The 13,315-nt window shown below is 45.9% G+C and overlaps 1 protein-coding gene and 1 long non-coding RNA gene across 3 annotated transcripts; both read left to right on the top strand.

Moving 5' to 3' along the window:
* The first annotated feature begins 69 nt into the window (after positions 1-69).
* On the top strand, positions 70-5,292 carry PIGZ (phosphatidylinositol glycan anchor biosynthesis class Z). 2 transcript variants are annotated; one of them, XM_055817421.1, is made up of 2 exons: positions 70-430; positions 999-5,292. In XM_055817421.1, exon 2 carries the CDS (start codon positions 1,059-1,061, stop codon positions 2,538-2,540), a length of 1,482 nt encoding a protein of 493 aa, XP_055673396.1. In that variant the 5' UTR covers positions 70-430; positions 999-1,058; the 3' UTR covers positions 2,541-5,292. The 2 variants fall into 2 exon arrangements, with proteins under 2 accessions (XP_055673396.1, XP_055673395.1); XM_055817420.1 differs by having other exon boundaries at positions 979-5,292.
* Positions 5,293-6,032: 740 nt separating this feature from the next.
* On the top strand, positions 6,033-9,703 carry LOC129785394 (uncharacterized). Its single transcript, XR_008749433.1, has 2 exons — positions 6,033-6,363; positions 9,316-9,703. It is a non-coding gene; the product is annotated as an uncharacterized LOC129785394 (long non-coding RNA).
* Positions 9,704-13,315: the final 3,612 nt, after the last annotated feature.

Genomic DNA, 13,315 nt, shown 5'->3' with positions numbered 1-13,315 from the left:
GAGGCGGCGCGGGGCCTGGAGCTTCGGTGCAGGTTTGCGCGCCGCCTGTGCAGCACCCGCAGCGACTCGGTGCCGCAAACCCTGTCCCTGGCAAGCGGCCAGCCGCGGCGGTGATGACGGCGTGCCCCGATCGCCGGGGGATCGCCGCTCACCGGGTAATGGGCGCGTGGGGCGCGCTCGGTGCCGCTGTGCAGCCGGGCCTTGCGCATGCGCGCCGTGCTCCCGCTGCGGCGGCTGGGCCCGGGCCGGCGGGCGCGCCCCCTGGCGGGGCGGGGGTGGCGGGCGGGCGGGCGCGGCGGGGCCGGTGGCGACATGCGGGCCCGGCGGCTGTGGGCGCTGCTGGCCGCGCTGCGGGCGGGCTGGTGCCTGCTGCCGCAGGCCGGCTACCTGCACCCCGACGAGTTCTTCCAGTCACCCGAGGTGATGGCAGGTAAGGCGGCGGGCGGGGGCCCGGCCGCGACCCCCGAGCGGGCAGCGGCGGGAGGGCGAGGGGCCTGGTCCCGGTCCCGGCCGGTGCAGTTCGCCTGCGGCATGGCGGGGGGGGACCCCGGGGCGCGGCTCCGCGGGGCTGGGGGGACCCCGGGGCGCAGGGCTGCGCTGCCCGCGGCGGGCGCCGAGCGGTGCCGGGCCGCCTCCCCGCGGTGCCGCGGCTGTGCGGGCGGGTACCCAGCGGCGGGCGATCCTGCTCCGCGCGCAGCGAGTGGCGCCGGGACACAGCCGCCCTCACAGGCTGGTTTTGCTTTTTCCCACACCCCGCCCCCCCCCCCCCTTTTTTTTTTTATATTTTTTTCCTTTGAAGCGTTGTAAAAATCAACGGTATGCTCCTAAAAATTTTAAAAGTGGACACCGGTCTCAAAAGTTTAGGGACTGCTCTGCATCGTGATGCCTCTTGGCACTATGCTGTATCCTTAACGCTGAATTACTGAATAAAATAAATTACGTATGTATGTATTTTTTTCTTTTTGTTTTCCCTTATAGGAGATATTTTAAACCTACAGGTCTATTATCCTTGGGAGTTCCTTTCCAGCTCTCCTTGCAGAACAGTTGTTTTCCCATTAATGACATCTGGAGTTACCTACTGGGTGATCAAGTCTTTGCAGCAGCTGGACATATGTTCAAGTTGCATCACCAGCTACACCCTTCTTGTATCACCTCGCTTTCTCTTTACCATCTTTTCTTTCATACTTGACTACAGTGTTTATCAATTAGCTCCTCTCTGGGAAGCAGATCCATGGAAAGCTCTGGTACTTCTTGCTGGATCGTATGTCACACTGGTATTTTATACAAGAACGTTTACCAACGCGCTTGAAGGACTTCTCTTTGCTCTTCTCATGGTATTGGTTTCCTCAAGGAAGGCTGATGGCAGCTTGGCAGAGCCAACAAGCAGCCCTCTCATAGGTGTTATAACAACTGCTGGGTTTTTCAATAGGCCAACCTTTCTGGCATTTGCTCTAATGCCCCTGCTTTACTGGGCAGGTTTAATTGTTGATTCTCAAAAGAGCATTAAAACTGTCATAAACCACTTCTTGAAGCTTGTCCTATGCGCATGTTTTACTGCCATTGTTTTCATAACAGCCGACACCTTCTATTTTACCTCCATGGGCTTAAACAACCTCTACAGCATTAAAAAGAGCAGCCTATTTGATGTAATAGGTCATTTAAATGAGAAAATGATAGTAACTCCTTTCAATTTTCTCAGCTACAATCTTAATCCCCGTAATCTTGCACTGCACGGGAGTCACCCACGGGTTACACACGTTACAGTCAACGGAATAATGCTCTTTGGGATCTTACATATTCTGGCCATTGTTGCTGGTTTTAAAATGTTAAAGAAATATATCCATCAATTAATACGGGTCAGATCTTATTACCATGGGTCATCTGGGCTATTGGTGCATTCTGAGGGCAGTCCAACATTACTGCTGTTTTATTTTGTTCCTTTGGCATTTCTCTCCCTCTTCAGTCACCAAGAACCTCGTTTTCTCATTCCCCTCATCTTGCCATTGGTCCTGTTCAGTGCATCACAGAACAGAGCTATGAAGTGGAAACATGTCATTATTATTTTCAATATTCTTGGGGCTTTGCTGTTTGGGTGCTTACACCAGGGAGGACTGATACCATGTTTGTTTCACTTGGAGAGACTCATTCATTCTCCAGAGTCCTCACACCATCCAGGACACTATACTCTACTCTTTGCTCACACCTACATGCCTCCTAGGTCTCTGCTTAATATCAAGAAGAGAAACACGCATATAGAAGTCATTGATATGGCTGGGTCTGAAGAAGAAACCCTCTGCCAGACACTAGAGCAGCGAGCAAACCATTTTACCTGCAATGACTGTCATGTTTTTGTTATAATCCCTGGTACAGTCAGAGCCACAATTACGAAATGTGGCGTCTCGTTCAAGAATGAGACTTTGATTTTTCCACACTTATCAATGGAAGACCCACCACAAATGCCCTTCCTATTCAGCGGGGACTGGAGAAGTCAGTTGGGACTATACATCCTACAGCTAGACAGAAGGCAGCAGAGCCTTTAGATTTTGGGAGAACAGGGTTTTCATTTCTCAGTTCACTTGTGTGCTGCCCAAAGGTGCTGTGAGACCTTCCTCTTCACAGACCCACCTTCAGCACAAGTAGTGGCACTGGGAGCTCCCCCGGAGTCTCTATTCCCTTTCTTCGTGCTCTTACGCTCACAAGTGTAGGCAGTTCTGAACGGAACCTCCTTATAATTTGAGTTATTCAGCCCCTGTGGTGTTTCATGTGACCTTGTGTAATTTTCCTAATGAGGAAGGATAAAATTGGAGCACACCAAAACTGTGATTCAAGCTTAGCTCTTTCCATGTGAGATTTATTTTTGAAAGTTCTTATAATCTCTGACAGAGGATTTATGGATTGTGTGGTTTTTACTGATAATGGGCATTAACTTAGCAGCTGGAGAGAGGTTACAGGACTAGACAAAAGCTGGTTTGACTCAATAAGGTTTTATTTTTATGCTCTTAGAAATTCAGAGCCTCCTCTCAGTCGTTAGACAAGATTGCAGTCACCATATAGGCACCAGCACTGTAATACTGTCTTGGGTGGTTCTGTCTTGAAAAATCCTCAGTGTTGATCAGACAGAACATAGAACACGCTTCAGCTTTAAGTACTTGTGCTAAATCCTACAATCCAACATTTGCCTCTTTAGCGTTACTTGCCACAGTTCCATTCCTGTAGACGTGCTACATACATATTATATACAACAGCTTCAGAATGCTGCGCTTTGATGGCATTAAACCTGTCTGTTGTTTAGCTACTGCAAATGGGGCAGTCCTTCCCTCATGCGCTCCTGCTGCACATCTCACAGCTTTCATTGCTCTGTCACGGCTCTAACACGGACAGCGGTGCACAGCAGCCACCCCCAGGTGAGCTGGTTCAAGGAGCTGCGCAGACAGAAAACAGGTAATGGGAGGGATTTGATCCTTTGTACGTGTTTGACCAGCTGGATTTCTGAGCTGGCTTACTGCAGGGTTAGATTCACCCTACCAGCACTGCTGCAGGGGAGCGTGTGAGGATCTGTGGGAGAGGCTGCATCCCCTGCGCCACCCCTCCCTTTCAGTAACCGCTCCCCATTAATCAGCTTAGTGAAAACGACAGATCACATCTGGCTCTCTACTGGACAGCAGTCTGATTTTTAAAGCAGGCTACAAGTAACTCTTGAGCTTCAGCTAAAGATGACATAAATGCTTAACAGTGTTGCAGAAATAACCATTTCTGGTTTTGCCTGCATGTACTCCTGCAACCAAAACATCCTGACACGGATGAAGAGATTAATTGGGCACATGCATTGTAGGTCAAACCTCTCTCCATGAAACTAATCTGACACTTGAATTTTTTCTGCTCACAAAGGCAGGAATGCTTTTTGCAGTTCTTCAGCCACACAGCTTTACATAAGGTATTATGAGCCAGGTTTTTAACAAAGACAAGAATAATGTAGGTTGATGCCAGGCTCTAAAAGGAAGCTAGGCAAAATCCCTGTGTGAAGGATTTGCCTGTATCTTCCAAACTATACACATGATCTAGATTTTTAAGGAACATAGCTCTTGCACTCTTGTAAAGCATTTTGTGTCGTCTCCCCCACACGTTCATCCCACACCCTTCATCCCTCATTGACAGTCTGTAAATTAAAGGTGCATGTTCTGGGGGGAGGTAGGGGGAGAAGGGGGTGCATGTAAGTTTCTACTGATGACTCATGAAGTAGTGGACATAGTTATGAAAGCATCATGGTACCAAATATATCTTCCAAGTTCATTTCCTTTTTTTTCCTCTTACATTGGGATGACAGCCACATGCCACTGCTTGTACTCCATGTCCTGCTTACTGTTTTCAGCTTTCTTGAACAGTTTAAGTTTTGACAATTCTTTTCATAAAACTTACGATCTCTGGCAATCTCAGTGAGGTAGATACTGAAACTCTTCAGGGACGTGATGGAGCACCATTCCCACAGCACGACGACTTCTCTACTGCTGCACAGGTAACCTGTGACAGAGCCAGGAAGAGAACCTCGACTACGAATACTCAGACTGAAAATACACTGCTTTTGTCTCACCAGCTAGCCCTTCATCATTTACACAGTAGATGGGCTTTTTTCCATCCGTGCACACCGAAGTCTTTGTTGGTAGGGGGTTTAACTTTACCAGCAATGCTGGAAATTGCATCTCAGGTAATTTGCAAGGTTCTTTTCATCTGGGGTGACACAAAGAATGGAAATCATCTTCCCCAGTTAACTAAGCATCTAGTCAGATGGACTAAATAGTGAAACGTGCTATGAAGGAAGGTTAACTTCTATAGTCTTGTATATGTTGTTAGATACAGCAATTTATGTAAACCAGCCAGTGCATCACATACGGTGGACATCTCCCTCCGTATTTATATTTAGGATGGCTCTATTTGTCATTTCCCCCCCACCCCAAACCCTTCTTGCCACCATAGACTTCAGGTGTGCTTTCAGGATAGCTACTGAATCTCTTTTGCCTACCTGTAAAATGGGCGATTATCCCATCCATCACCATCATCATCAACCTTTAGAGCTCTCTTTGTATCAAAACTGTATCACATCTAGAATATTACTGTTATATAGACAGAAAATGTTAAAGGAACTCCAGTGAGAAATCTGGTTTTATTTCAAGTTTCTTATCAAACACTTAAAGCGACAATCTTGACCGTTTTCTGGATGATGTTTAATGTGAGTCTGCCTTCTGCCTGTTACCGAGTGTTGTGGAAAGTGTTGGAAAGTGTAAACCGACTTTGAAATGAAAAGCCGTCATACCGATAAGCAGAGCGTTTCACGTTTTCATGCCTGGACTGGGGAACGACCCGCACACGCCGTGGAAGGGCAGCCCACGCCGGCGACCCTTCGTCCCTTTGCGCCGTCCGGGGTAACGCCAGATCCTCCGCGGCTGGCGCGGCTCGGCAGAGGCTGCCAGGGCCCGGTCCGTCGCCGAGGCCCTGGGGCCCGTTCACCCGCCGGCTCCGGCGCACTCGTCCTGCCGCGCCCGGCGCAGGGTCGCGGGTGCCTTCTCTCCGCCAGCGGGATCCCACGACGGCTGCGGCCCCGCAGCTGCCTCCGGCTCGGCGCGGCGGTCAGGGCGCTGCTCCGGGGCGGCCGCCTCGGCCCGGCCCCCGCCCGGGCGGCCGCGGCCAGCCCTGCGCCCGGGCGCCGTCCTTGAGTTCCCCGAGGAAGGCGTCGCGCAGACGGAGCAGGCGGGGGCCCAGGCCCCGCGCCGCCTGACGGGCGCTGAGCTGCCCGCGGGTGATGGCGGCGGCGGTGAGGCGGGCGGCGGCGCGGATGGGCCGCGACTCGGAGAGCTTCTCCACCAGCCGCGGGCTGCTGAGGAGCGCGAACAGCACCCGCCGCAGCACCATCCTCTGCGAGCTCTCGCGAGAGCCCCTACCGCCCCCCGCCGCCTCTCGCGAGAGCCGCTACCGCCTCGCTATTGGCTGCTCGCCGGGCGGCCGCAGGTCGCGTGCGCGGGGGCGCCGCGGGGCGGGAAGCTGCCGAGGGGCGGGAGCTCGCTGAGGCGCGGTCGTCTGGTCTCCGCCGGTACCGGGACCGGCGCTTCTGAGTGAGCGGGGTACCGCCGCTGCTGCCGGGGGCCGCGCGGTCCGCCCAGGCCCAGGTGCGGGCCTGCCGTGGAGTAACGATGTCGTCGCGGCTCAGGGGACGCGCTACGACCGGGATCAGCTGTTGCCGCCCGTAGGGAGCCTCACCTGCACCGCGGAGGAGCAGATCCACGAGCTCTTCGGCAAGATTGGCGGCATGGGGAAGGCCATGGTGGGGCTGGAAAAAGCGAACAAAACTGTCTGCAGCTTCTGCTTCGGGGAGTATCCTTCTGTAGATAGATAGCTGCCCTGGGCCACCGCAGCTGGGTAGGGCGAGCCGGGCCCCGCAGGAGCCGCGGCGGGCAGGAACGGGCAGGGCCGGGCAGGGCGTGGGTGAACAGGAGCGGAGGCTCTGAGTCCTGGAAAAATTATCCGAGGATAAATTTATTCGGTTGCTAAAGTGCCTGTGGGAGGCCTGGACGAGGGAGGGTAGCGCCAGGCTAACGGTTGGACTCGATGTTCTTGAAGGTTTTTTCCAGCCTAAATGACTCTATGATTCTAATATACGCTAATATAAGCCAGTCGCTTTCAAGATAGTTGGTCTCTACAGTAAAAGCGTATTCTCAGTGTCCGGGTAGCGAGGTGTTTGTTTTCGTGAAAGTATAGCTATAAAGTTTCTGTTGGCATCTTGCATCCCTGTCATGTGTTGACGTCATTACATGCAAGTCTGCTTGAAGATCGTTCTGTTACTGGTTCCAGCGAACTCACTGAAATGGTGAAAGCTTGCAACGTGAACAGACTATGTGTGGGGCTGTCATTCGTTCTTCAGTGCCACAGCTTTATGGTTTTAGGGGTGATTGTGGCCAAAGAACTTGATCCAATATAAATGCGTTTTTAATATGCTTGAATTGCTGCACATTGCTCTGTTTCCCAAGCTGTTTTCTCAGCCCATATAGCTTCAGAAATGCAGTCGCTTTTAAAAGTAAAAGGAGCCCAATTCAGGCAAATACTTGGTTTAGTAGCCTGTTGTTCTTTCTTTCATGTGTTCAAAGTAGAAGCCTGGTTTTTTTTCATTAACCTATTTCTAAGGTGTCATGCAGGAGGAAATACTGAAAATGCAATGTATCAGTGGAACCAGAGCTGATGATAGGATCATAAGGGTCGACTGGGATGCAGGATTTAAGGGGGCTAGACATTGAAGATCAGGGGGCCAGGCAGGTTGTTGTACAGTCTAGTTTTCAAGGGACTAGTGACTTGCCAGATTACAGCTTTTTGAAGGAAGACACTCGGAACAACTTCAGAAATGGCAACTTGGGTATTATTTTTTAAGATAGCACTATACATTAGTCTTTAAGTTGTCTTGTCAGTGATGATGTCATTATCCCTTGAGAATAAATGACTTTTTCATAGATTTCACTGAAAGTACTTTCAGAAAGTTCTTGGCTGTTTTGCGAGATAATATATAATTTATATATATGATATATATAAAATAAATTAAAAATAAGTCTAGAAAATTTGAGGCTGTGAAGAACGTAAAAGGACAGTGCTTAGCTTGCCTAAAGTTGAGCATGTAGCAGATGCTTCTACTGCTGAAGCGTGAGGCTAGCCATCCTCACTTCGTCTGTCTTGATTAAAGAGTCCCCCTGGGTGTTATTAGGAAGGAAGTTAGTTTATGCTGTATTCTGGGTTTCTGCATGATGCACTTTGCCTTCTGTTTTGTCAGTCAACTCCTTGTGGCCACTTACATGGGGTTAACTCAGTTTGACTATGTTCTGATGGTGTGATAGTTTTTAAGAAATTATTTTTCTCTGTCTTTACTGGACTTCCCTCTTTTTCCTCCTTTGTAAGGTCCAAGATGAGTATCGGCAAGACTGTGATGCTGGAAGGTATAGCTATGGTAAAACTGTTCAATGCCAGTGAATAGTGACTCATCAGCCTTACAGGAGAACCAGATCTAGATTGTGAATGTCACTAGGCACAAAGGTCTGTTGCACACAAATTCATGTAGCTAGAAATTCACAGAAACTACTATCCATGTTCCTGTGACCACATACTGTGTTCAGTATCTCTTCCATTTAATACCAGGATTTAAAGCATTGCAGAGTACGTTAGTACAGAGGACCTGGGAGCAAGGTTTTAAGGACTAGTATGCCTGAGGCTTTTGTCTCTAAATGCTGCTGTAACTCTACTAAAAGGAATAAAGGTTTAATGGTATGGTGCTTTTTTTCACTGGCAAAACTTGATTATTCTTTCACTGGGTTTTGTTTACATTGGATTCACAGGGTGAAGAGCAGCAATAAAGGAGGATTGGGGTGTGTTGCAGAGATGAAAGAAAAAGGCAAAAGGCTGTAAAGGAAGTGGAATTTCTGGGGAAATTTTCCAGTTTCTAGGGAAGACTGAAAGTTGCAGGTTTTCTGGAGTTACTGGATTAGCATCCTTCTACACTGATGTTGTTCCTCGCGCACCTACATGAATGGCCAAAATAAAACAAGTCGGAGTGATAAGCCCAGGAGTCATAAAGTGGGAAACAAGCCTAGCAGAGAGCAGAAAACAGACCCTTGCAGTGTTCTACAAAGTGTAATGTGATTGCACAACATTGCGTGATTCAGAATTGTTTTGTTTTGTGCAATACAGAGAACAGCAAGTGTAAGAATTGCAGTAGCAGTTATTTTCACAGTTGGAGTAGCAGTATTTTGCTCCTGTCTGGTAGCTCTCTACAGCCTTAATATTTGAGGAAAAAATTCCTTCCTGTATCTACAAGAGTGGCGTGAAACCAATTGTACAGTTACCCCCCAAAATGGGATGTCTGAGGAACTGTGGGTATAATGAGAAAGTTTGTTCTCAGAATAGATTTTCTGTTTGAAAAACTTTATTTCAGACAAAGGAAAAAAAATATGACTTTTGGGAGGAGCCTTACTTTCTACAGAGCATGTGGTAAGAATACTAAAAGAATTGTAGGACTCTATAGATTCCCCACCACCCCTGTATCCTATAAATACTGCTGGTTTATGTGATGGGATTTTGATGTACTGTACACGTAGGAATAAAAGTGGTTAGTGATCCCAAGATATATGTGAAATTGACCTGCTGAAATTTAAAAGGGACCATGACAGTGCTTTGGATTTTATTGGGGTTTTTTTATATGGACTTGTGAATTCTTTGGAAGTGGCAGTGCATAAAGTTTTGTCCAAATACCTTGTGGTCAATGAATCCTTAAAATCTTTAAAATACCAGGTATATAAAAGTTGGATCTTTACTCACTGAAGATAGTGTTGGAAATCTTACTGTGTTTCTTGTGTACAGTTAGTCACAACTATTACTGTAAATTGCAAATACAGTGAAGTAGAACAACTGCAATGAGACTTAATTAGGAAGTGAGGGTTTGGATGTGGGGGTTTTGGCACATACAGTAAAACTAGATTTTCAGGATCACTTGGTGCTGATCTGCAAACAAGACTTTGAACAAAGTTACCTTTTTCTTCATAGTACATTTAATTATGAGTCTACAGCCTGTAATTTCTCTAGGAAACCTCTGAAGTTTATATTTCATTGTAAGAATTTTGTATGAAGAATTATGTTACTCGTAAGCCACTTTCAAATAAAGCTGCAACATTAAAATGGTCTCTTTTGTTTTGTTTTTTTAAACGGAATCGGTGAGAGAAAGGAGCTATATTCACTGTTGTCCGCATCCTTTACTGTAGAGTCTTTTAAGATGGAGAGAGTGAATAATCCTTCCCTTTGACTAGATTTTCAGTCTTGTTCAGTTCTTAACTGAATGCTGAAAGATGTTTGGTTAATGCTCTTCGTTCTGAAAATTTTTTGGATTACAGAACAAATTAAATTATGCACTGATATTGGAGTGGACAAGAAAGTCCTTGGTGTGTAACAAGTAGTTTTCAAGGTACACTGCCTTATACAAATGAGGTTTAAAGTTAGTTTTTATTGTAAGTGATGCAAGACAGTCATTCTGAAATGAAGTGAAGGTGATAATAAGATTTTCCCTCAAAACCATCACTGCCTTTTGCTGCATATGTGCAATGTGTATGGAAGGATTTTGTTTTAAGTGAGATTTTCTATTCTGAGAGAAATTTCAATCAAAATGGGATTTAAAAGCACATGATATATCATGTGAAGTCTTAGTATCTCAAAAGTGCATATAGAGGAAATTGATTGAACATGGTTTGATTTTTGCCTTCCCTGATTGAAATCAGGCACGGCTCTGCTGAAGCTAGTGTTTAACAAAAGTAACTGAATTAAGTCTTTAAAACTTCACTGGGGGGCTTCTTTAGCTTTCTTACATGCCAGCTTGTTGTGATTATCTTGGAAGTATAGATCTCCTGTGATTTTTTGATGTGCCAGTTCATTATGATTATATACATTTTCCTAGAAGTTTAAGCTGTATATTAGCTTTTCTAAATACTTGTTCATCATAATTAAAGTACTTTTATGGAATTGGACCCATAAAGTAATGCAGAAGCTGATAATATGAACGGAAGCTTAGATATGGTGGGTTGATTTACACACTTCTCTTTGGCACCAATAGCTGCAGATAGGGTTTGTATTCATAGCATTTGGGTCTCTGTGTTACAGCATAAAATCAGTAGAGTGTAGATTGGAGCATTAAAGGCCTTCATTTTCAATGACTGACAAAATAATCCCAGTTGCCAGTGTACCCCTGCAGGGTAGTTTCAAGATGATCTTTATATTAGTCAGGTTACTACCCTGTGCAGCAGGAAAATTCCTGCTCGGGTTGGTGCCAGTGCGACCACCGTTGGTGTTGAAGTAATGGTTCTTTCTACTCAGATGATTCTGAAAGACAAAATGATTAAAGTATTTGAGATAATCCAGCTTCTTTTCTTCCGTATCTTGTTGGATTAAGCTTCTTGCGAAGGTAAAAATTGATGCAGGACTGCTAAAATCAACGTGGTTTGTACAAAGGATTCTATCTATAGAGTCAAAGACAATACTAGTCAAGGGAAAGCAGTCCACAGGGACTGAGCATCTAATAGATTGTTGTCCGTTTGAGTTTCTAAAGCACAGATTGTACCATACACTACAGCATATAAATGAAGAAGAATTAGAGTGGGCGTTTCTTTTTAATCTCTGGGATTTCTGCTACTAGCCAAGTATATCTGGTACTTTCAGGTAAGTGTAGGACCTGATGTAACTACAGGTGAAGTACCAGACAATTGGTGAAGACTGCAGAGAGAAGCGTCCTGGGCTTCAAAACTTCTATCATGTTTGGGAAGTAATGGGAACTAATTAATTGTCTGCTTTCATAGGTCTCCTGCCTGTTCCTATCTAAGCTTTTGCACAAGGGGTTGGAGGTACTCAGAGGTGTTCTGTAGAAATGCACCCAAGTCCTCTGCTCTTTTGGGGTAACTAGATGGTGTAAATGTTTCTTAAGGCTTGGGGGAGGAGGCCTCCCTGCCCTTGTCTGGCTAAGACCAGTGTTGAGTTTGTGACTGACGGGTGTTATCTCCATTACTGCTTCATCTCCTTCTGCCCTAGGTAGACAGAGGAAGGTTGGCTGTGTTTGTCTCCCAAGGTTTTAGTAATGGTGCAAACTGAAAACAGGCCTTGCCTCTCAAAAACATGCTCTATCCAGGCTGGATGAGAAGCCATAGTAAAGAAAAGGGCCAATTTCTTTTTCAGGGTCATCTACTCATTTTTTAAGAATTAATTTAGGATTTGTATGCTGAGGTAAAAGGCTTCAAGCATAAAGTTCCTTTGAGGTTCGTTTTCAGACCTTAAACTGATTGAACTATTTAAGACTTCTTTCTTCCACCCCCAGACGCAGCCATCAGCACTGCACAAGGAGACACCATAGAAGTTTAAGTTAAGCAAATTGGTCATCGTATTGTCTGTTCCAGAGACTTGTACAACCCGGAAGAGGTGTGTACACACAAATTTAGGACTGTGAGCTTCAAGCATCTGAAGTTCCCAGTATAGCCTTAACTATAGTCATGATCAATTCTAGAAAAGAGAATCTGAGAGAAAAATAGATCAGAAAAATCTTTCATTATCACCTACATTTACTCTAAACTTGGCCCAGTGAGGTCTTCTGCAAGCCCTACTTTCTTAGTGCTTCACAATTAAATTTTATTTTCTATAGTACATTCTGGATCAGGATTGAGCACAGTCTTCTATGTTCCATTCTAATTTCTGAGCAAATGATCTACGTCTGGAGAACCCATAAAAATAGAATATTTGCACGTTAAGACCGCGTAACTTCACCCAGTGTCTGTACCACAAAGGTAGGAAGCGTGTATATCCCTATCAGTTGAAGACAGTTAATGTGAAGAAGATTTGCTGACCTTCAGCAGCTGTTTTCTGAGAGCAGAAGAAATCAGTTCTTGTGTCAGGGTTCCACAGTTCCGCTCTGCTTCCCAACCTGCTTTCAAAGAACTTTACTTCAGTGAGGTAATACTTCTCCAAGATTGTTTTAGCTTCTGCCTGAAGGTGATTTGAATGTCTGTTAGGGCTCCCTACGGAAGAAGAAGGAAACAAAGAGGTGAACAGGTAGCCAAACGCCTTTTTGCAAAACTTACTAATTAGTATGTTTAGGTCTGACACAAGTAATCTTTCCCTTCAGCAGAGCCGTGAAATCTCGAGTTTCTGAGGAGCAGCACAAGCAAAACGCCAGAGGACTCCCTCTAGTGACTACAGAATTGCGTGATTTTCGTATTCTGACGGCGAAGGCGGTTGCTGAAGCTGTTTTGTGCAGCACGCTCTATGTTGTACTGTCTCAAGATTTTGCTTTGGTTTGTGTTGTAAAAAAAGAAAAAAAATCTAATTTTCATCTGTGGACCATTTTTCAGAGTGGAGGCAACTAGAGATCAGGATTTGTGGGTTTGTAGCCTGTCACTGTTTCTCTTTAGCAGCTGCTTAGATGTCTTTTGTACTGGATATTGTTATACACAATATGCTGTGTCTGTGGTGACTTCTTTCCCTGCCCCCAGAAACCTCTTCAGATTTTGCTAAAAAGCTAACCTGTGATATTGAAGGAGGGCTTGAATCTTAGATGCCCAATCCATGCTTTACAACGTCCCCTTAATTATATTTTGTGTAACCGTGCCAGTAAATCTTGAGCCAAAAATCTGTTTTTCAGTCTCTAGCAGGTTATGAAATCAAGTTCTGTATTACACATGAAATAAATGCATGCAGCTTGCCGAGGCAGTAGGCAGGGTCTTAAATGTCTGATTTGTTTCTGTGGAGTTACAGTAGTCCTTCA

Source organism: Falco peregrinus, chromosome 12 (genome assembly GCF_023634155.1).
Source record: "Falco peregrinus isolate bFalPer1 chromosome 12, bFalPer1.pri, whole genome shotgun sequence".
In the NCBI taxonomy this organism is placed as follows: domain Eukaryota; kingdom Metazoa; phylum Chordata; class Aves; order Falconiformes; family Falconidae; genus Falco; species Falco peregrinus.
Note: the sequence above shows the minus strand (reverse complement) of the source record. Positions and strands in the feature narration are given on the sequence as shown.